The sequence below is a fragment of the Pinus tabuliformis genome, chromosome 5_2, assembly GCF_031772625.1.
Source record: "Pinus tabuliformis cultivar Carrire ecotype Pingquan chromosome 5_2, CPIR1, whole genome shotgun sequence".
Lineage (NCBI taxonomy): Eukaryota > Viridiplantae > Streptophyta > Pinopsida > Pinales > Pinaceae > Pinus > Pinus tabuliformis.
In genome coordinates, this window is record NC_142306.1 from 399,234,016 (window position 1) to 399,256,417 (window position 22,402).

General features: G+C 39.9%; 1 protein-coding gene across 4 annotated transcripts in view; it reads right to left on the reverse strand.

The window, feature by feature from the left end:
* Positions 1 to 22,402, reverse strand: part of LOC149159181 (protein RETICULATA-RELATED 5, chloroplastic-like) — a 441,272-nt gene that overhangs the window by 247,880 nt on the left and 170,990 nt on the right. For all 4 annotated transcript variants that reach the window (XM_089436421.1, XM_089436419.1, XM_089436422.1 and 1 more), the window contains exon 5: positions 21,408 to 21,515. In XM_089436421.1, the coding sequence (XP_089292547.1) occupies positions 21,408 to 21,515 (108 nt within the window). The remainder of the gene's footprint in view (positions 1 to 21,407; positions 21,516 to 22,402) is intronic.

The following is a 22,402-nucleotide window of genomic DNA, read 5'->3' on the forward strand; positions in this document are numbered from 1 at the left end:
GAAGAATATAAAGAAGAATCGATCAAGGGTCCCTGGCTGGTGCCACATCTTGTGTCTCTTGTCTTGGCTTGTCTTCTACTATTTACATTTATGTTCTATCTGCATTTTACTATCATGTTGATGTGATTGCAATTCTAGTAATTGATATTGGGCTAATAAGAAAAATTGAAGTAAATTGCTCTTAAGCATAGAACATACCATAATTTAACATGGTATCAGAGCTGAGGTGAAGCAAGAGTGAAAGAGAAAACACCGAAGACAGTTGGAAAGGTCAAAAGGCTTCATGGGTTCCTCATCCCACATTCCGGCTGAAGACAAACTCCGTGAGAAGTCTGACTATCACGGATGGAAAATATCTCTTGATCTGACATTGGAAGAGCAAGAAGTGTTGGACTATGTGAGGGGTAGAATTACGGAGCCTCCATCAAATGCACCAGCTGCTACAAAGAACAAGTACACTAAGGGTGAAGTCAAAGCAAAGAAGATCATCTGATACTCCATTGACAAACATCTGGTGGCCTACATTTCCGAGTTGAACACCTCTAAGGAGATCTATGATAGACTGGTAAGCTTGTTTAAAGTTAGTGATGCAAATCAAGTTTTGTTCCTCAAAAATACGCTGAAGGATATTAAGAAGCACAAGGACAACGATATTTAATCCTACTTCTTAAGGATCACTGAGATCAAGAATGATCTCTTATCAATTGGAGAAGTCATTCCTGACAGGGAACTAACTATCACTACCCTTGGAGGGTTCCCATCTGAATGGTATATATTTAGAACCACTCTTCTCAACAATGATCGAAATCTGGGATTTGAAGAATTGATGTCGAGATGCATTCAATAAGAGACAAGGATGGTGGAGCAAGAAATGCCTTCAAGCAAAGGCAACCTCACTGTTGGAATTTCTAAGTTTAACCCGTTAGAAATTCTTCCTGTATTATCTGATTTATTTCTTCCTACTTGTTCAATTACTTAACAAGTTATTTACTATGTAAATACTATAAATAAATACGTACAGTATCAACGTCTACATATCATCAACTAAAAGAAAACAAGCACACAAGTGACATCATTATTTTTGTACCAATGTCCCATAAAAACCTAATGCGAGAAAACCGGTGCAGCTATTCAGAGGGTTTTCTTATTATGCAATTTCCAGAATACAACTAGGGTGCCAGAAATGGTTCACCCAACAGAGAATGCCCTCGGCAATAGTACCTCTCCTCGGAGACAGATATTCCGGTTGATTGATCATCGGATGAACAATCCCACAGCAACAATTGCAGCTTCTGCTCCTCTGTGTCACTCTGATAGGGACTGCGTCACCCTATCTGGCTCACCAGGTCCCATTATGTCCCACAAAATCCTCCAGCACTACCTCTAGGCCCTGTGTCAACTCTGCTAGCCTTTGCGTCAGCTTCTGGAGTCTCTGCATCAACCCCTAGGGCCTAGACCCTCTGTGTCTCACACGCTGGCCTCTCTGGCTCTGCACAGCTCCTATCTGCCTCTGCATAGCCTCCAGCTACCTCTGTGTCAACCTCACTAGGCTCTGCGCCGCCTCTCTAGTACCAACTCTGCCTCTTTGCCATGTATTCACTGCCCCTCAGCTACAATTCAGATCACTCACTCAATTTCCTCAGCAAACCCTACCCTAGAAAATCGAATTCTTGATCTCTCTTGGTGTGTCCTCCAACTAACCCTCAAGCCTCCTCTTATACTTTTCTCGTTGGTCCATCAACGGTCGAGATTAAATCTCTAATCAACGGCTAAGATTAGATTTGGCTTGATCCATGACTTTTGGAACATTCTAACCCAGTTTTATATTAATACCCATTAATATTTTATTTTTCTTAAGTTTAGACTTAGGAACTCCATTAAAAATATTAATTATTTTAATATCTCCCAAACCGGTTAGAATCTGCCCAAACCATTTCTGGGTCTTGGAGATCTCATGTGCTTTAGCCTCTCCACCAATTTTCATCGCTAGATCACATCCGATGCTACCCCAAATCAACACTCCCTCTTAGCGAGGATTGTGCTCTAATAATACTCCACACTGAGTATCACCCAAATTATCCAACACCTATCTTTGTACCGATGCTAGGCCTCCTTGCCCAAGATCCTCCGCACTGCTGCATCCTGTACTGCTGCCCATGGCCCTGCCACTGCCACAGTTGCATCCGTACGGCAGTTCCCTTTGCATCCGTGCTGCTTCATATCCATACTCCCAGCACTGCATCTGCATTGCATCCCCTTCTCATCATGCTGCATCATGTTGCCCATAGCACTGCCACAGCTAACTGCTGCAATACAACTTAGTTACCGAGAAGTAGGTAACTAATCCACCCAACTCTGACATCCTTGTCAGGCTAGAGACACTCCCAATGTTGAAGCTCCCTCTACCGCTAACAAGTGGTCCCTCTACTGACCTCTGCGCTACTACAGCAACTCCATGCATCTCGCACCGTTGCACACTTCTCTGTGCCATCATGCACTGGTGCAACACTACCGTGCTTCTCGCACTGTTGCAGCCTACTGTCCTAAGACTCCTGCACTATAGCACTCTTTGTCGCTCCATCAACATCCGTCTCTACCAACATCTGCGAGTCCTACTACCTTTTTTAGGCTCCCGTAGCAAGGTATAATCCAAGAGGTTGTGTACCTCAAGGATCCTGCCCCTCATCGCCTGTAGTCCATTTGACTACAACGCGATGTCACCCCACTTCCTCTCAAGTGGCGCATGAGCATTCATGGCACAATCGTCATCCTCCTCGACTTCTTTTTCCGCCCTCGCTAGCGCTGCCTTGGTCTCAGAAGCCTCTCCCTTGCTCTTCTTCCTAGGACACTGGTTCAGAAAATGACCCAGTTCCCCACAATGGAAGCACTTGACCTTGGAGAGGTCCTTCTTCTTTCTCTTCTCCTGTTTTTTCCGCAGATGTGAGCGCTGCATCTTCTTCTTCCTCCTTTATTTTGACCCCTTTGCCGCTATTCCCCGCCTTGGTCACCCGTCTGATCTCTTCTTGATGAAGAGCCACCCACAGTTCCTCCCAATCCGGAAGGCTTGACCTCCCCAGTATGCTCTGGACAAATGCCTCCCAATCCTCTGAGATTGCGTTCAATGTGGTCCTCACCATCAATTCCTGATCCGGCGTGGACCCTATGGAAGTTAGCTGGTCCCGGATCTCCTTCAATCGACCAAGGAAGACATTTACCTGCTCTCCCTTCTGCATCTAGTATGACCGCAGTTGATTTTCAAGTAACATCTTCCTTTGCACGGAAGTATGTTGGTACAATTTCTTCAAGGCATCCCACATCTCATTTGTCGTGTCCTTCTCGGCAATATGCGGCACCACATGATCCTTGACCCCATCAAGGATGATGCACTTCTCCTTGGCCATTGCCTCCTCGTACTTCTCATTTTCAGCTGGGTCAACTAGGATCGCTATTGTTTTCAAGGCGAAGTCCTTGATGCGATATTTGTCTAGAATGGACAAGATCTTGGCCTTCCAGACCACGAAGTTGGATGCTCCGTCCAACCTATCCTGATCTCTCAGTCCATTCATGGCCATTATGTTGCTCTTCTTCTGACTCCTCCGAGTCTCTCTACTTCCCTCCTGGAAATCCTTGGTTCGACTCCCTCTGAGTCTCAATTTCCCTTCTGGAAATCCCTCCACCTTGGCCTTGCCCTGTTAGGTACTGTTCTAACCACAGTACCCCACCAACTTCGCTCCGCCAATTATCCGTAGCCTCCTATACCCCAGCAACTTAAAGGACTGAGCCTCTAGGCTCTGCGAAATCCTGGCACCGGAAAAATCTGCACCTCCTGACCACAGTGTCGATCCTTACTGAGAAAGATGACCAGGCACTGCGTGGGTCAAGTCTACTCCTCTCTGCCTCTGCGTTGATCCTCCTCCTAGCTCAAACTGATGACGCGGGCCCTCTGCATCACCCCTTACTGCTTTCTGCTAGGAACAGCTTTTGTCACTCGAGAGTGTTGTTTTTGCTGCTACTGCTCTGCTCTGTTGATGCCTTAGTTATCCTATGATCTGCAACCACGCTCTAATACCATGTTGGAATTTCTAAGTTTAACCCATTAGAAATTCTTCCTGTACTATCTGATTTATTTCTTCTTACTTGTTCAATTACTTGACAAGTTATTTACTATGTAAATACTAAAAATAAATACAAGTACAGTGTCAACATCTACAGATCATCAATTGAAAGAAAACAAGCACACAAGTGACACCATTATTTTTGGACCAATGTCCCCAGAAAAACCCAATGCGGGAAAAACGGTGCAGCTATTCAAAGCGTTTTATTATTATGCAATTTCATAATACAACTAGGGTGCCAGAAATGGTTCACCCAATAGAGAATGCCCTCGGCAGTAGTACCTCTCCTCGGAGACAGATATTCTGGCTGATTAATCACCGGATGAATGATCCCATAGTAACACTGGCAACTTCTGCTCCTCTACGTCACCCTATCTGGCTCACCAGCTCCTAGTCTGTCCCACAAAATCCTCCAGCGCTGCCTCTAGGCCTTGTGTCAGCTCTGCTAGCCTCTGCATCAGCTTCTGGAGCCTCTGCATCAGCCCCTAGACCCTCTGCGTCTCACACAGTGGCCTCTCTAGCTCTGCACAGCTCCTAGCTGCCTCTGCATAGCCTCCAACTGCCTCTACGTCAACCTCACTAGGCTCTGCGCTGCCTCTCTGGTACCAAATCTGCCTCTCTGCTATGTATTCACTGCCCCTCAGCTGCAACTCAGATCACTCACTCGATTTCCTCAGCAAACCCTGCCCCAGAAAATCGAATTCTTGATCTCTCTTGGTGTGTCCTTCAACTGACCCTCAAGCCTCCTTTTATACTTTTCTTGTTGGTCCATCAACGGTCGAGATTAAATCTCTAATCAACGGCTAAGATTAGATTTGGCTTGATCGAAGACTTTTGGAACATTCTAACCCAGTTTTATATTAATACCCATTAATATTTTATTTTTCCTAAGTTTAGACTTAGGAACTCCATTAAAAATATTAATTATTTTAATATCTCCCAAACCGTTTAGAATTTGCCCAAACCATTTTGGGTCTCAGAGATCTCATGTGATTTAGCCTTTCCACCGATTTTCATGGCTAGAGCACATCCGATGCTACCCCAAATCAACACCCACTGCCTTCTCCTCTCATGCCAAAAGGAGAAATAATTCTAAGTCTAAAGGTCATTTCAAAGGAAAGCCCAAATCGAAGGGTGGAAGGAAGGGAAGATGTTTCGTTTGCAATAAATTTGGCCACTATGCGAGGGAGTGTCCAAATAGAAAGGACACATCACATGATGATGATCAAAATCACTCTAGGGTCAACTCCAACCACAATCAAAGGAATGGCAGGTTCAATGGCAAAGGAAATAAGAATGCGAGAAATCAACGAAGTGGTCAACCCTCCAAGAAAGCAAGGAACTCCAGATATGAATCAAATGTTGTTAACAATAAGAAAGAATAGTATTATCTGATATCGGCCCTCTCCACTACCTCTCCTCCGGACTTGTTGGGCAATTGGCTTATTGATAGTGGTGCTTCAAGGCACTTCACTGGTTACAAGGAAGCTCTCTCTAATCTGATAGAGAAGGAGACAAACTTGGAGATTATTCTTGGAGACAATTCCACCTATCTCGTAAAGGGTGTTGGGAATGTTACTCTTCAATTAAATCAGGGTAACACAATTCATTTGCAAGAAGTCTTATATCTACCTGATCTCAAGAAGAACCTAGTGTCCATTTCGGCAATGGAAGATAAAGGCTACATGGTAGCATTCATCGATGGCAAGGTACGTGTTTGGAAAAGACAATTTTAAAGATGCTTTCACTCTTGGATTCCAGGTTGACTCTTTATATCAAGTTAGAGGAAGTTCGTTAGGAGTCATGTCTTGTGACACATCTCTACAGTTTGAACTATGGCACCAGAGGTTTGCCCACCTTCATTATAAGGCTCTAACTGATGTGAGGCAGATGGTGACAGGGATGCTCGAGTTCAAAGTAAAGCATGAAGGTGTACGTTAGGGATGTGCCGAAGGAAAGCTCAAAAGGGAACCATTCCCATCAAGCCATAGCAAGACCTCCAACATTTTGCAGTTGGTTCACTCTGACATATCTGGTATGATGCCCGTGAACTCTTTGGGAGGATATCTATATTATCTCACTTTTACAGATGATTATTCTCGCAAGACTTGGATATACTTCTTGAAAAGGAAGGATGAAGTGTTCTCCTGGTTCTATCACTTCAAAACCTTGATCAAGAATCAAACTGAGAAGAGAATCAAGATATTAAGGACTGATAATGGGACCGAATATGAATCCAAGGAGTTCCATGACTTTTGCAAAGAAGTTGTCATTAAGAGGGAGACCACAACACCATACACTCCTAAGCAGAATGGTGTGGCTGAGAAGAAGAACCATATGATTATGGAAGTTGTTCGTTCCATGCTCCATGATCAAAGGCTTCTGAAGTTTCTATGGGCCGAAGCTGCAAGTACTGTCGTATATGTTCAAAACCGATGCCCTCATCAAGCATTGGATTCCAAGACTCCCGAAGAAATGTTCATTGGTAAGAAATCTAATGTCTCTCATTTTAGAATTTTTGGAAGTCCCATATATTTTCATGTACTGAAAGAGAAAAGAAGCAAATTGGGTGCATCTGGAACGAAGGGAATCTTTGTGGGCAATAGCGAAAATTCCAAGTGCTAAAGAATCTATGTGGTTGGACAAAGGGAAGTCGAAATAAGTCATGATGTCACCTTTGACGAAGATATGGCTCTTAGCAAGGTTGACAGTCTTCCTATTGTAAGGAAAGATAAAGAAGTTGACACCAGGTAACCGGATGAGAAGGAAGATGAAACGATGCCCGATGTAGAAGAACCTATGGATCCTATTGATCCCCCTCCACAAGAGCCTTCCTCTTCTAGGAAGAGGCCCTCATGGCTTAGGGGGACTCTTGAAGATGCCGAGAGACATACTGCACCTAGAGGGAGTTTTCGTGAAAGTAAGAAGTCGATCAAGTATCAAGGATACTTGACCATTATGAGCACCATCATTCAAAACGAGCCTACATCGTTCGAAGAAGCCGTGAAGCATCAAGTATGGAAGGATGCTATGAATGAAGAATACGAGTCCATCATGAAGAATGATGTTTGGGATGTGGTCCCCAAACCTTAGGACAAAACAGTTGTCACCTCGAAATGGCTTTACAAAATCAAGCATGGAGCTGATGGGAGTGATGAAAAGTACAAGGCTCGCTTTGTTGCTCGAGGCTTCTCTCAAAAGGAAGGTGTAGATTATGATGACATATTTGCACCTGTTGTCCAATACGCCACCACCCGCTCGATCATAGCCCTTGCTGCTTCGCAAGGATGGAACCTACATTACATGGAAGTCAAGACTGCGTTCTTGCATGGTTCGATTAAAGAGGAAGTCCATGTGGAACAACCCGAGGAGTTTGAGATTCATAATTGGGAATCTCATGTGTGCAAGTTGAAGAAAGCTCTCTATGGGCTGAAGCAAGCACCTTGAGCTTGGTATGAGAGGATCGATAACTATTTGATGAAGTTGGGATTCACTAGGAGTGAAGCTGATCTGAACCTTTACTTTAAAGTTGAAGATGATAAGCCTCTCATATTGGTGTTGTATGTTGACGACCTCTTTCTGGCAGGTGCAGACCCTCTCATTCACAAATGTAAGAGGGAGTTGCCTTTCGAATTTGAGATGAAGGACCTAGGATTGATGCACTATTTCCTAGGGCTAGAGGTCTGGCAAAAGCCAGGAGAAATTTTCCTATCTCAAGGAAAATACATAGTGAAAATATTGGCGAGATTTGGTATGGTGGACTGCAAGCCCGTGACTACTCTGATGGAGCTTAACTTCAAGAAGTTATGCAGTAGTGCTGCGGAACCTGTTTTGGGAAATGCTTCTGAATATCGTCAACTCATAGGAGCATTGATGTTCTTAATGAACTCTCGTCCGAATATATGTTTTGCAATCAACACGTTGACCCAATATATGGTTGAGCCTCATCACTCAGATTGGATTGGTGCCAAGAATCTTCTGAGATATCTTCAGGGCACAATCACTCATGGACTGAGATACACTGTCGGAGATCATCCGATTCCGACATGTATTCATGGAGATATGAATTTATTTTTATTTCTTGACAATTTGTCAAAGTTGGCCAGCAAGCAAAACAGTGTTTCTCACCCCCAATTTATCCTCAATGTGGCATATAAAAGGAGGACACCTTGTAGCATTATACCACTCATCTCATCTTCTCATCTATTCTCTCTCCTAGCTTGATTGGGTATGCATAGGAGGAGCAGGTCTCTCACACGTGGGAAGGAGGATGTAGGATTGTTGCAACAACGTTGACTTGGGTTGACCGAGGAGCAACAAGGTTAGTTTGACTACATTGACCAACGAGGAGGATAGTTTGACTGTGGATTAGTGTGGGAGCCTCTTCCAAGCAAGCCACAGTTCTGGAGAGCTAAGCATTGACCTATTTCGACCACAGATTTGACTAGCGTTGACTACTGAGGGTAAACCACAGACTTTGACTTTTGTTGACTATTGTTTGACCTTCATTTCAGGACTATTTTGGGCCACTTGCGTTATGAAACCAACTCACAAAATGATAGAAAAGAAATATCAACGCCTTAGAATTCAGCCTCTTCAAGGCGGCAACCTCTTTTACATTACACAAATGAACAATTCTTGGATGATACAAATGACAAGACCTCCTTTCTATATATAGGAGTCTAAGGGGTCATAATATAATCAGAGCCGACATAACAATAATAATGTAAGAGCACAATAATAACAATAGTGGGCTTCTATGGGGCACAATAATAACAATATGGGGACTACATGGACACAACAATATAATAGGGGGTTGTACTAATAACAATAAGGGGTTACACTAGTAGTATAGGGACCTAACATGCCCCTCTCCTTCAAAAAGTGTTGTCCTCAACGCTCGAGTAGTTCTTGATGCTTTTATATAAAATTCTTGTCCTCCTATGTGGAACCTTCAGCGGGTAAGTTCTTCCACTTGATGAGATACTCTGAAATTGATCGATTTCGTAGTTGTCGGGTTCTTGTTTTTGTGACTGCTCCAGGTTCCAATATGATTTTTCCTTCCTCGTCAAGTTCTGGCAATATTGTTTGAACTGAGATCTTCTACAACTTTTGAATGAGTGGCCACACTTCTTCGTCCTTCTTACATTCATCCCTTGCTTCGTTTATCCAATCTGGTTGGATAATAGAAATAGCACAAAACAATGCTTCCACATCCTCATCCTTTCTTGAGAGTGCATCTGCAACAACATTTTGCTTCCCTTTTTTGTAGATGATTTCAAAGTCATAACCCAACATATTTGTGACCCATTTTTTCTGTTCTTCTAAAGATAATCTTTGTTCTAAAAAGTATTTAAGACTATCATGATCCATTTTTACCTTGAAGTGTCTTCCCATTAGGTAAGGTCGCCATTTCTTAAGTGCATGTAATATTGCCAACATTTCCTTCTCATAAATAGCTTGCTTGAGAATCAAGATGTAGCAGTGAAAATACCTAATCACCTACATCAAAACTTCTTTCACTGTGATGTTGATATGCCTGTTGTTTCATTCGATTCTGCACCAAAGTGGCATTATCCTTTAAAAGTTGGAGAACTTGTTGTTGATGCTCGATGTGATATTTCACTGCTTGAATCTTTTTCTTCTTGATATGTCCTTCTATCTTAAGAGTTTGGGGAGTGGTAATTTCATCCAATGCATTACAAAATATGGTCAGATTCATTTCTTGATGCTCGATGTGATCTTTCACTTCTTGAACATTTTTCTTCTTGATATGTCCTTCTATCTTGATAGTTTGAGGAGTGGTAATTCTGTTCAATGCATCACAAGATATGGTCGGATTCATTTCTTGTTTCTCGATGTGATCTTTCACTTCTTGAACCTTTTTCTTCTTGATATGTCCTTCTATCTTGAGAGTTTAAGAAGTGGTAATTCTTGCCAATGCTTTACAAGATATGGTCGAATTCATTTCTTCTTTCTCTGGGGTTGGTTCCTTGTGTATATCATCTTATTTTGATGTTTTTTTATCCTTTTCTTCCTCCTCTTCATAATCTATGTAAAATAATTTTTTCTCAACACACTTATGACCTTTAACGTATTTGCTATCACAATTGTAACAAAGCCCTTTTTCTCTTTTTTCTTCCAATTGTTGTGGTGTAAACCTTGTAGGTTGTGGAAGGCTAGGATAAAAAACACTTCCATAATTATAGTCGTGAGTGGTGGGATTCCTTATGTCCATAATTTCGCTTTCAATTTTTCTTGCCAACCTGAATGCCTTCTCCAATGAATCAAGTTCCCAAAGACGAACCTCATGTTGAATGTTATCCTTTAAAGTCCCTATGAAGACATCAATCCTTTGCTTCTCTGGAATATTATTTACCCTTATATTCAATTTTTGAAAGTCCTCAATGTTCTCTGCGATTGAACCCTTTTGTTTGAGATTTATCAATTGGCTAAAGAAGGTGTTTCTCTTTGTATCCTCATAATGTGCTATCATTTCCTTTGTGAAAATTGACCACGTGACAAGTGGTTTACGAGAACAAAGCCCTTCATATCATAAAAATTGATTCGGTTCTAAATATAAAGATGCAATACGTACCTTTTGTAACAGTTGCACCTCATGTAGATCAAAATATTGCTCCATCTGTAGTATCCAATTTACCGGATCCTTGCCATCAAACTTCCTCATATCGCCTTTTCTTGATTTTAGGAGCTCGATCTTGAAATGATTGTAACTCTGTAATTTCGAATCTCCTAGTTCTAAAATTGTGACCTGTGTTAGACCTTCGCATCCTTTTTCCAATGCCACAAGTCTGATCAAAATTGGATTCTCCAATAAAGAGTTATGCACAATCTCCCAAGATGACCTGATTATATACATTTTCAGAAGAGAGAACTTGTACTAAGTGCCACGTGTCACTGTTTCAACCTTCGGATCTGAAAAAGATACAAAGAAAACTAAAATCCGTCCTCTTTCTGTAACTTCTTACAAAATTTCAATCTAATGCTCAGAGAGATAGTTATGACGATTTTCCCCAAGTCACCTATTTGGGATGTAATTCGGGAGCCTGCAAAAACCCTAAATGTCTTGGACTGTATCTCCGAAAATATAGAGAAACAAAATCTGAAATTCGGGCCCAAGCTGCCCTACGATTTCCGCTCAAATGGGTTTTAATTTTAGAGTCTAAACCTTCGTAGAAAACAAATTATAGCGAAAATTCCACGATGACCTGTTTGAGATTGAATTTTGGAGCTTGCAAAAACCCTAACTTCCTCAAATCAAATCTCTGAAAACATAGCGAGACAAAATCTTAAATTCAGACCCGAGGTTCAAAACAATTTCATCTCAAATGTGTTTTTTTATCTTCTGAAACGTCCCAGAAAAAAGTTATAGCGAAAATGCCACGAAGACCTGTTTGGAGCAGTGAAACCCTAAAATCCAAAGCTATGATACCAAATGTTATGAAACCAGCTCACAAAAAGATAGAAAAGAAAGATCAATGCCTTAGAATTCAGCCTCTTCGAAGGGGCAACCTCCTTTACATTACACAAATGAACAATTCTTGGATGATACAAATGACAAGACCTCCTTTCTATATATAGGAGTCTAAGGGGTCATAAATAATCATACCGACATAACAATAATAATGTAAGGGCACAATAATAACAATAGTGGGCTTCTATGGCACACAATAATAACAATATGGGGACTACATGGGCACAACAATATAATAAGGGGGTTGTACTAATAACAATAAAGGGTTACACTAGTAGTATAGGGACCTAACAGCATGTACTGGCTGTTGGAGGCCGAGTTGACTGAGGTTGACTTGAGGTCATTGTTGACCTGTTTGACCAACTTTGACTTTGCTGGTTAGGGTTTAGTTATTGCTGTCATAAAATTATAGACTTGTGTAATTGTACTATCTCTCTATCTCTGCTGAATTATTAAAGAATATAAAGAAGAATTGATCAAGGGTTTCCCCGCATTGGGGTTTGTCTCTGGCTAGTGCCACATCTGTGTCTCTTGTCTTGGCTTGTCTTCTATTGTTTACATTTATGTTCTATCTGCATTTTACTATCATGTTGATGGGATTGAAATTCTGGAAATTGATATTGGGCTAATAAGAAAATTTGAAGTAAATTGCTCTTAAGCATAGAACATACCATCATTTAACAACTCCCTCTAAACTTTGGCAGCCATTCGTGATGTTTTTCAGGCAATGAGTGAGAAGCGTTAAGAATTCCACTAAAATCTAGAGGTTTGAAAGTTGCCACATTCCAACTTTTAGGCTTAGGGACTTGGGTTTGGTTTTGGATTCGGTTTTGGTTTTGGTTAGTCTTGGTATTCATATTGTCAAGAAAGAGGTGCCTTTCAACAAGAGGAGAATGCTCCCATTGAGTAACCCTCTTAGTAGCAGCTCTAGTTCTGGGAGCTATGTTTCATTGGGATCTTTGTAACCAAACAATTTAGGAGCTGCCAAAAGAGGATCTATATTGTAGTTGTAAGGAACACCTCTTCAAATATTGAATCTAAGAAAAATACCTGCTTCGTCCCCAACAACGATGCCAAAAATGTTGCCACGCAATCTATCAGGGGTCCTAGGAGAGGAACCTATAGGACAACTACTATACCAAATGACAACAATGGGGCAAAGACCCACTATCACCTCAGTCAGTGTCCCTTGCTCTTTTCAAACTTTCACTGATGGGAGGAATCCCAATAGGATAGGAATCACTTGAGAAAGGAAGGATCCATGATCAATATGAAGTGATTCCACTAAGCACATTCAAGGAGAGGCTCAATTAAGGCTTGATGCAACAAAAGCTCTCCAAGAAAGACCCAAGGATGGAAATCAAGACCTAGGGCTTGAAATATGCAATGGGGTTAGGTATGCCTAGAAACTTTCAAGATGAGAAAGGACCTCTCAAGAAGCTTTGTGAGATAATCTATCCCTTAAAAATAGGATTTCGCTATTCTTGAGAGACCTCGAAAGGGCCCATGCAAGACCTAGGGTTTATAAATGATCATGGAAGGACCTCCTCCAATGTGCTCACTAGGTCAAGGTAGGAGAAGGGAAAGGGTCTTGAATGATTTATTCCACCGAATACCAAATTCAAATAACCCTTAAGAAGATCACCTTATCCAATGGAAACTTACTAGGTTTCCTTTCAAAATCACACCTAGGGCATGAGATTTCTAGACAATCAAACCTTGTGATCCTCTAAAGGAGACACCAACACAGGTTTCTATCCAAGTGAATTCAAAAAATTCCACCTCTAAAGAATTTTGCAGGGTTCCCTAGATGGCCGTCTAGAAAAGGGGGCCAAGATTTTTAGAGAGAGGAAAAGGAGTGAGAAAAGGTTCATCACCAATTCTTCTTGGAACAACACCTACTTTCCTTGGCTATGAAGTCAATGATGATTCGAAATTTGCCAAATTTGTCTTCAAGGAGGCTAAAAAGTGATGCCCTAGCAACCACTTTCCAACAAGTACCTTTTCAATATCTATGGCTTTTCATGGAAGAAGAACAAAATCCCATCCACTAGGAACATTCATCTAATGTCATGCAATGAGTAACATGTGTAATTTGCAATCAAACAATCCTTTACAATGATATTCAATAAATTAGGGCACACAAGATTTATCTAGTTGCAATAATTCCACACATTAGACACTATTCCAAAAAAACTTCAACAAGATAGCACTTACAAGATGACAAGAGAGATAGCCAACCATAGAAAAAAGTAGCTCCAAGAAAGATTGAAATTGGCTTCCAAAGATATCGAAATGCATCAAAGAACATCCAATTCATCCAAGAAAATAAGTGTGAAATTCATACAAGAGAGAAGTTCCAAGTGATGATGATGATCTCTCACAATGAGAGTCATCTCTATTTACATGATCATTTCCTAATTCAATTTAGCCTAATTAGCCCCATCAATTATAAAATAATGTGTAAAATACAAATCTTGGTGACAAGCCCACCATGTAGCCAATAAAGTAATGAAGAAGCCATCCATAACTGGGCCAAAATGATGAAATTGTGGTGTAGAAGGGTCATTGGAGGGCCTCGTTGAGTCCTCAAGGTGCCATGATGAGAGAGAGGCTCCCTAAATGATAGCAAGGGGTGGCCCATTGATCTCTATGTAACTCATCATGTGGTGCTCCAAAGTGGCTCTGGGGCACAAGTAGTGGTCTCATGGGTCTCCTGATGAACGATAAGCCTGTAGACTGCTCCAAATGAGGGCTCTAAAGATGGTGTATGCCTTCCCATGTCTCAAGAGTGAGACAAACCTCCTCTGGGCTTTAGATCAACTACCAAACCCTATAATTATTGCTAAGTTGGCTAGGGGCAATGCTAGTCCAAGTGCATCATGTCGTGGATAATGTTGGGCAGTGAACAAGTTGTTAAAGGTGTTGAGGTTGCCCATGGCATGAGATAATGCTTTATCACATGATGGAAACTCATGGCTCTCAACGCATCCCCTACAAGTGTCAATATGATCTTCTAGTGGGCTTGGACCCCAATTAAGTTGCCCAACCCATGATGAACCACCTGCCAATTATGCATAACATTCAATGCATCTCCTCACCAGTAGGTACAATAATTCATTAGTGCATCTAAGTGAACCAAGTTTGTTAATCAAGGGCACAAATGAGACTTTATAATGGGTTTTCCTTCCAAATTTGGGGCTTTGAGCATGTAATAGTGTTACCTCCTTAGGTAGGAGTGGCTAATAAACAACCCTATTAGGTGTTCCCAACCCCTAAATGGAAAGACATGTCCAAGGTACATCCTTCAAGTGATAGGGGTCATGTGGATAATGATGAGATGGATTGGGGCACAAGGGTCTCAAAGCTAAATGCCATGGGCTCAAGGGTGGTAATGATGGGGATGTCCATCTATTTGGGTGTATACTTGTAGGAGTGAGAAATTGTGGTACATGAGTTACCCTAGCCTTTGTTTTTCCAACCTTCTTCAGTTTCCTTTTGCCTTTTCTTGATTTTTCTTCTATTATACTGCTCAGGGTTCCAAGGGATGAGAGCATGTTTTGCATGACATAGGCAATGAATACTCCCTTAAGGTGGGGCAGTTCATTGCCCACCAAGGACTGGGACATGCAATGGGGTTTCATTTTGATGTAGGAGGCAGTCACAGGGGGGCCTAGGAACCAAGGTGATGGCCATAATGATAAGGGGTAGAGCTCATGTTTGGCTTTTGCCCACGCGCTAATATATTGTCTTGGCTATCTTTTGCATTCTGTGGTATTATTTCCTTTTGTATGTGGCCATGGTATGCCTTTAATCCTTTTATTTTAGCTGCATCAACCTCCAGGGCAACGTTCTAGGCCCAACCTATACATGTGGACAAGGGAAGGCGAAGTACCAGAGCCTTGTGCACCCAGTGGTCATGTGGACCCAGAGAGGTAAAATGATGAAGTAAAGCATGTAATGTGTGTAAGGAAGTGAAAAGTATGAGACGGAAAAAGGGGACCACGCTACCAAAATTGGGATTTCCCAAGTAATGCCCATCCTGAAGCTATAAGCCAATAGGGGAGATCCCACAGGACTATGGTTGAGGATTAACCCACCCATTTAAGGTGAGGGAACAAGACTACAATCAAAACCCTTCCTCCTTTCAAGTCACCCAATAATCCATACCAAGTGTGCCCAAAGAAAAACAAGCATAAGCACCCGATTACACAATGAAAGACATATATTTAGGATTGGATGGCCCATCTTCAAACATACACTCTTGACAGATGGGCGAGGGGACATATGATTGGCTCAGGGAGCGAAGATCAACTGGCACAACTTCGGCTACACTGGTGGTTGTCAAGGGTTGTTGGTTGTTGGCTGAAGACAAATTTAAGAGAAAATTCTCCTATGGGGTCACCCAATGGTGGTGGGTAACAGATCCACGTGGCAAGTAGTAGTTGGTTCACGTGGTGATGGGTGTTGCAAAAGAATTAAAAAATTATTTTCCCTCACCAATGTTGCTTATAAGCTCACTTTTACAATTAAGCTACTTTATGAAGTGACCCACTTTTACAAAACAAATGAGAATCACTTTAACAATGAAGTTACTTTATAAATAAGAGTTGCATTCTGTTGTCGCGCGGATTGGCACGACAACGCTCGGACCGGGGGCTGTCACTCTGATCCCCGATCCCTCCGTTTAAGCCTATCTCCCGCGGCTAAGGGGGGTAGACCCTGCGAGATAATGAAGACCAACTGCCAAACAGTTGGGTTTGGGAGACACGAGATACGATACAAAAAGGGCTCGATGGATTTGGTTAATTTAGCAGACCAGTGCCTTGTGGAGTCAATTTTTAAATGATTACTTTTTAGATGATATAGAAACATGAACTGTGAACAGCAATCATTAATCATCAGCTAAATCAAAACGATATCCAGCAACTGAAAGATTCAAAAAAAGATAAATGCTTTAAACCACCACGAGAATCCTAATCCAGATATCAATTTCGCATCTCGGTTTGAAAATTTTAGATCTCAGCATGAAAGATGATAAATCTCGAAAATGACTGGATCTGACGGAGAAAATTTTCCACAAAATTTTTTATATTTTTTCGAAATTTTTTATTTTATTTTATTTTTATTTTATTTTTTATTTTTTTAAATAAATTTAAAAAATGAAATTTAAAAATTAATCTAAAACTAAAAAAAACAAAACTAAGGCTAAAACAAAAACATTTTTTTTTTATTTTTTATGACAAAACTTTAAAGCTATTTTAAAATCTAAATAAAACAAAACTTAAAGAATTTAAACTAAAATTAATCTAAACTTAAAATCTATGAATTAAACCATGCAAATATATACATTCATAAACCTAAAACAACGATCCTAAGAAATAAATTAAATTCTAATTAAAAATTAACAAAATTCTAAATTCAAAACTATGCTAAAGGACTAACTATATCTAAAACATTAAAAAAAAAAAAACTAACACATAAATCTAATTATATATATACAAAAGATAAAAGAAATAAAACTTTAAACTAAATCAAAGCTAACCTACGCTAGCAATCAAAACCCTAAAACAAACCTACGACTAAAAAAAACGCAGCCACGCATTATACAACACTACTTTACCTGCTGAGCAAAGGAGAAGGGTCAATGTTACCTGACGATACATTCACCTGCGGTCCAGCGTGACCCTAAACAATTTATCGAGTTTTGCCTTCGTGGTTTGCTTATCTCAATCGACGGTGGAAAAAGCGTGATCCGGACCTGATGGAATTCGTTTGTGCGTTGAATGATTTCGTTTCAGTGGTCACCCTCCGTTGCTCTTCGTTGGCGGAAAACCCTTCGACGGCCGACAAAAAAACGCGAGTGCTTGCAGGCTTTAACGGTGGAGGCTTAGGCAGACAGCAACCACGCCAGATTAATTTACCTGATCATTTCGACCTCAGCCATAATCGTTTTCAGTGGATATCAAAAGAATGTTGCAGATGACTTTGACGTGATGACTGTGGTTTCTGTTTGATTTTCAAAATGCAGGTTTGCGGATGGGCGAGGAGGGCGACCCGGTTTCGATGCTGTTCAATCCGTCTATGTTAAAGAGGAATTTGTGACTGAATACAAACAGAACCTTATTCCATTTGCTACGATGCCTATGCTGGAAACCCTGCTGCTTTGAAAAGAGATGACTGTAAACAACAACAAAAAAAAAGAACACACTACACGCTGCCACGATATCATGCTAAGCAAAAACGCATTTGAATCAACATTTAATGCATAACCTGAATCCTGAAGGAAAAGGTCGATCAGAAGAAAATTTCCACGAGAAAGACAGAGCGTAAAGAGGAATCAAATCACCTGCTGTCAGCGGAACTCGAAAAAAGGCTCAGGGTTTCACCTGTTGAAGACTTCGACAATGACCCTGGCGTCTGAGAAATGGATTTCGCTGAAATTTTACCTGAGCGTTTTATGCTGCTAAGACCAAACCTGAAGAATCCCTCAGAGAATGATTTCATTTCACCTGATTGAGGCATAAAGTAAATGCATTTCTGCTGTGGACAGGGAAAATGGCGGATAGAACAGCGTAATGATAACCCTGGAAAACAGAAAGCAAGAGCCCAGCAGATATATGCAAAACTTCAAAGTAAAACCCTTCACAATTAACCAAAATATGAAACCCTAGAACAGAAGAAAAAAAAAAAAAATTTGAAACCCTAAGACAGCCCAATAATTTACAGATTGTGGCCCCTGAAATGCCAGATTTAGCTATAACAACAGTAATACTTTCGAAATATCAGAAAAACTTGAACTTCACTGTGAACAGAAAGAAAAATCTCTCAATGTAAAACACGAAATAAAATTTAAAAGGTTAACCCAGGGCACAATCAGCTGGGCTCTGCACAGAAAAGCCTGTGGGAGTCGGCTGGTTCAGCCTAGAACTTCCCCAAACGCCCACCTGTAACTTTTACCTAAAAATCTCCTGCACACCTCAAGCAAACATCAGTAAAGAGGGCAAGAAATGCTGCTAGATTTCAAGGAATAATGGAGATACCTGCCATTATTCCAGAAACCCTACAACATTCAAACCCTAGCACGTGAGCAAGATACCTGTACTCACAATACTCTGAAAACCAGCTATTATTAACTGCTGAAAACTGAAATATGCAGAAAAAACAATCATCTCACAACAATTCCGGAGAGTAACACCAGCCAGTTTGAACCCCAAAGTCTTCTTTATTAATCAGAAATCAGATTACAAGAGAGCTTTCAGTACAGACTCACAGGTCAGATGATTTGAAATGACCCCCTAAGACCCTATATAAAGGAAATGATCCTAACGGCTAGTTCGAGTGATCCATGTAGAAATGATCTCGACCGTTGATGAGGATCAAGACATCTCTTGATCTCATCCGTCGATTTATTAACTTAAAATATTATTATTTTATTAGTTAGGGTTTTTGCTTCATTTTTTAATTTTTTATTATTTTTTATTATTTTATTATTTTTATTCATTTTTTAATTTTTTAATTCTTTTAACATGGATCACTGAACTAAGCTTTCGGAAACATCACCTAGGACCTAGGACTTAGGACTCATGAGGGGATTTAAAACATTTCTCGACCCTCAGGACACATTACATCATGACTTTTACAAAATTACATCTTAAGGGACAAACCCATTTAATACAGACCCTCACAAAACACCCAGCTCTGCGACACAACGATAATCTAGCAGATCGACACACTAGGATTCTCCTAAAGTTCTAATGACAAAATCAATCCCGGCTTTGGGGTCAGGTTTGAAGGAAAACTCTGCCGATCCGTGGATCGGTGAGACAAAAAACCTTCCGGGACGTAGATTATCATCAGAAAGTTAGGTCCACCTAGGCAAATTACATACATGACTCATGTCTGCTAAGATTATTTACAATTAATACATGCAGACTGGGTTTACAATCAAAAATATCAAGCTGCTGATGATGGCAGGATGGCACGGACATGCTGATCAGGTGCTGTTTCTTTCTGTCAAAAAAAACGGGGTGCACTGCACGGGTAGTTGACCAGTAGAGGTCAACACATTCAAAATAAATAACTAAAAAAAAAATAAAGTTATTTTATAATGATTCACTTTTATAATACAAGTGAAATACATTTTACAATAAAATTATGAAATAACTCAAGTTTGCAAGAACTTTTAAAAAGTAACTTTAAAATAGAGATTTGAACTCAAGACCTCTTAATAAATAAACATTTAACCAAGTGAGGCAAAACACATAACAAAAGGTAGTGAAGAAAGATGAAGGTGGAGTTGGTGGTGGTGGTGTTGGAGCTCTACCTTGAGGTGTGCGCTTACCAAAAAAAGGTGTTTGTCCAAAAACAAACAACTTGAAAAGAATTCCAAAACTCAACAGCAATGGGGTTAAATCTTGGTTAGCTTATTCGGAAAATTCAAGTTTTCTCTCTGTTTCTGATTTGTCGAGATCACACATGGCACAAGGGAAAGAGCATACTTAGTCGAGAAAATACTTTCCACTCAGTTTCTGATTTGCTGAGATCACACAGAAGAAAAGCAAAGAGTATACGTAGACCGGTAAGAGTAGGAAACCAAGAATATATACAGAAAAACAAAAAATGAACTCTGTAAAAAATATTTATTAAAAAAGGCGTATTCAGATTTTATACCTTCAGATCTAACGAAAAAATATGTATCCTGGGAAAAGGGACAACTTTTCAGATGAAATTAAAGGTGTTATTAACTAAAAGCAGAATTTCGGACGCAATGGAACAGCGTGTTCAAGCCAAAAATGTACAAAAATAGAAGATCTCAGAAATGCAGCAACACATGCTCAAGATCTCGATTAACAACAGGAGGAGCTCTTCAAATGGGCTTTGATACCATATGTCGAAAAACAGGGTAATCCATACAAGAGAAACACCTTCAGTAACCACTCGCACAACCACATCAAAGATCATAATGCTAGTATTTTTACTTGCTTAAAACCCTCTAAAGAGAAAACGCTCCACTGCCCTAGCCAACGTGACCACTTGAGGATATCTTATTAATGCAAAAGAAAAAAATTTACATACGAGAGTTCCCACAATCGATCATCAGCCATGACCCTCCATGCTTTTTAAATAGAGAGCATGGACCAATTGGGTGTTACGCCATGAATCAATAGCCATTAGTATTGAGGAGAACATAAGTTTTCAAATCATTCTGTCTAAAACATATTGTGACCGACGGATAAAACTGCAAATAATGTATACTAAAGAAACACAATAAGACACACTAGACCAAATTGAACTCAACTAACTCCTAAGTTTCTAAATATCCTAATAGAATTTTCTCTGAATCCTAATACTACTGGGTAGTAAATATGAGAAATTATAGAGCAGATTTTCTTCAGAGTAAAAGATATTGTATGTGATAGACATGAATAATGATGAAGTGCCATCAAAAGTACTGATATAAGTAATTTAAGTAGACATGGCTCACTATTAGAGACATGGCCATTGATATTTAATAATTTGTATCGTCACACATTATATATATATATATAGAGAGAGAGAGAGAGAGAGAGAAGTTACATAATTATATAAATAGAGGTAGTTAAAACTTAAAAGTTGGGAAATATCATGAAAAGGTCTAAAAATGAATATATTCATGTACATGATTGTGTATATAAATAGAGGTAGTTAAAACATAAAAGTTGGGAAATATCATGAAAACGTCTAAAAATGAATATATTCATGTACATGATTGTGTAAATGTTGAAGAGTGTGTCAAGAAGGTAACCTGAACATACCTGAAAATGATGTGTGAGGTCTGCAATAAAAGGCTGTTGCTCAAGCTCAAAAAAACTCTGCAATAACTCTGGTGATACTAACCCAAGGTCAAGGCCCTTCTGAATATCCTGATTGTACAGATATTTATAAAAAATGTCATATTTACTGCCATCTGTTGCTGCAAGTATAATATTAAAGAAGCAGTTAAAAGAGAAACCACAGTAAGGCAGATGCTAATCATGGATTCCACAACAATGAATAATACAATACACAACAAGAAAGGGCTGAAAATTTGTCATGTTTCATGCCTTTTTAGAATTTCAAGTCCTTGGTATGAAAAGTACTGAGAGCAGATACTAAATCTGTTAACTTCAATGTACAAATTACATTGACACCCACATTAGTCCTTGTTGTTCACATAGAAACAATTTAATCCTTGTTTGTCGTCTCAAACAACAAACACATGAGAAATAGACTGTCTCCAACCACCTTCCTATTGTGATTTACAAGTTAAGTGAGCAAAACACTAAGTGAATCAGTTTTTATTTTTATTCTAATCACCTTACTTTTCCTAGAGTTTGCAATCTTCTCTTTCATGAAAAATATAAAATCCTCTTATTTTTATCCATAAACCACCACTTCAACAATAAAGCAACAAAGAGCTACCTCTAGGAAAAATGTATCAGTTTCTCCTGATTCACCTTTGTTCACAAAAATCATGCATCTTAAAATTGAGAAACAAGCATTCAATGAGCAATTTGTCAACCAAGAATTAAAGTGCAATAAACGAACAAAGAGCTAGATCTAGTATAAATGCATCAGTTTCTCCGAATTCACTTTTGTTCACAAAAATCATGCCTCTTAACCTTCACAAACAAGCATCCAATGAGCAATTCGTCAACCAAGAATTAAAGTGCCATTATTTTTATTATTCGTTGTGAAAAAGCATGAAAAGTTTGTCCAATACAACTACTACTATAATGTCTTGTCCCAAAGATACCTCCAAATGGAACAG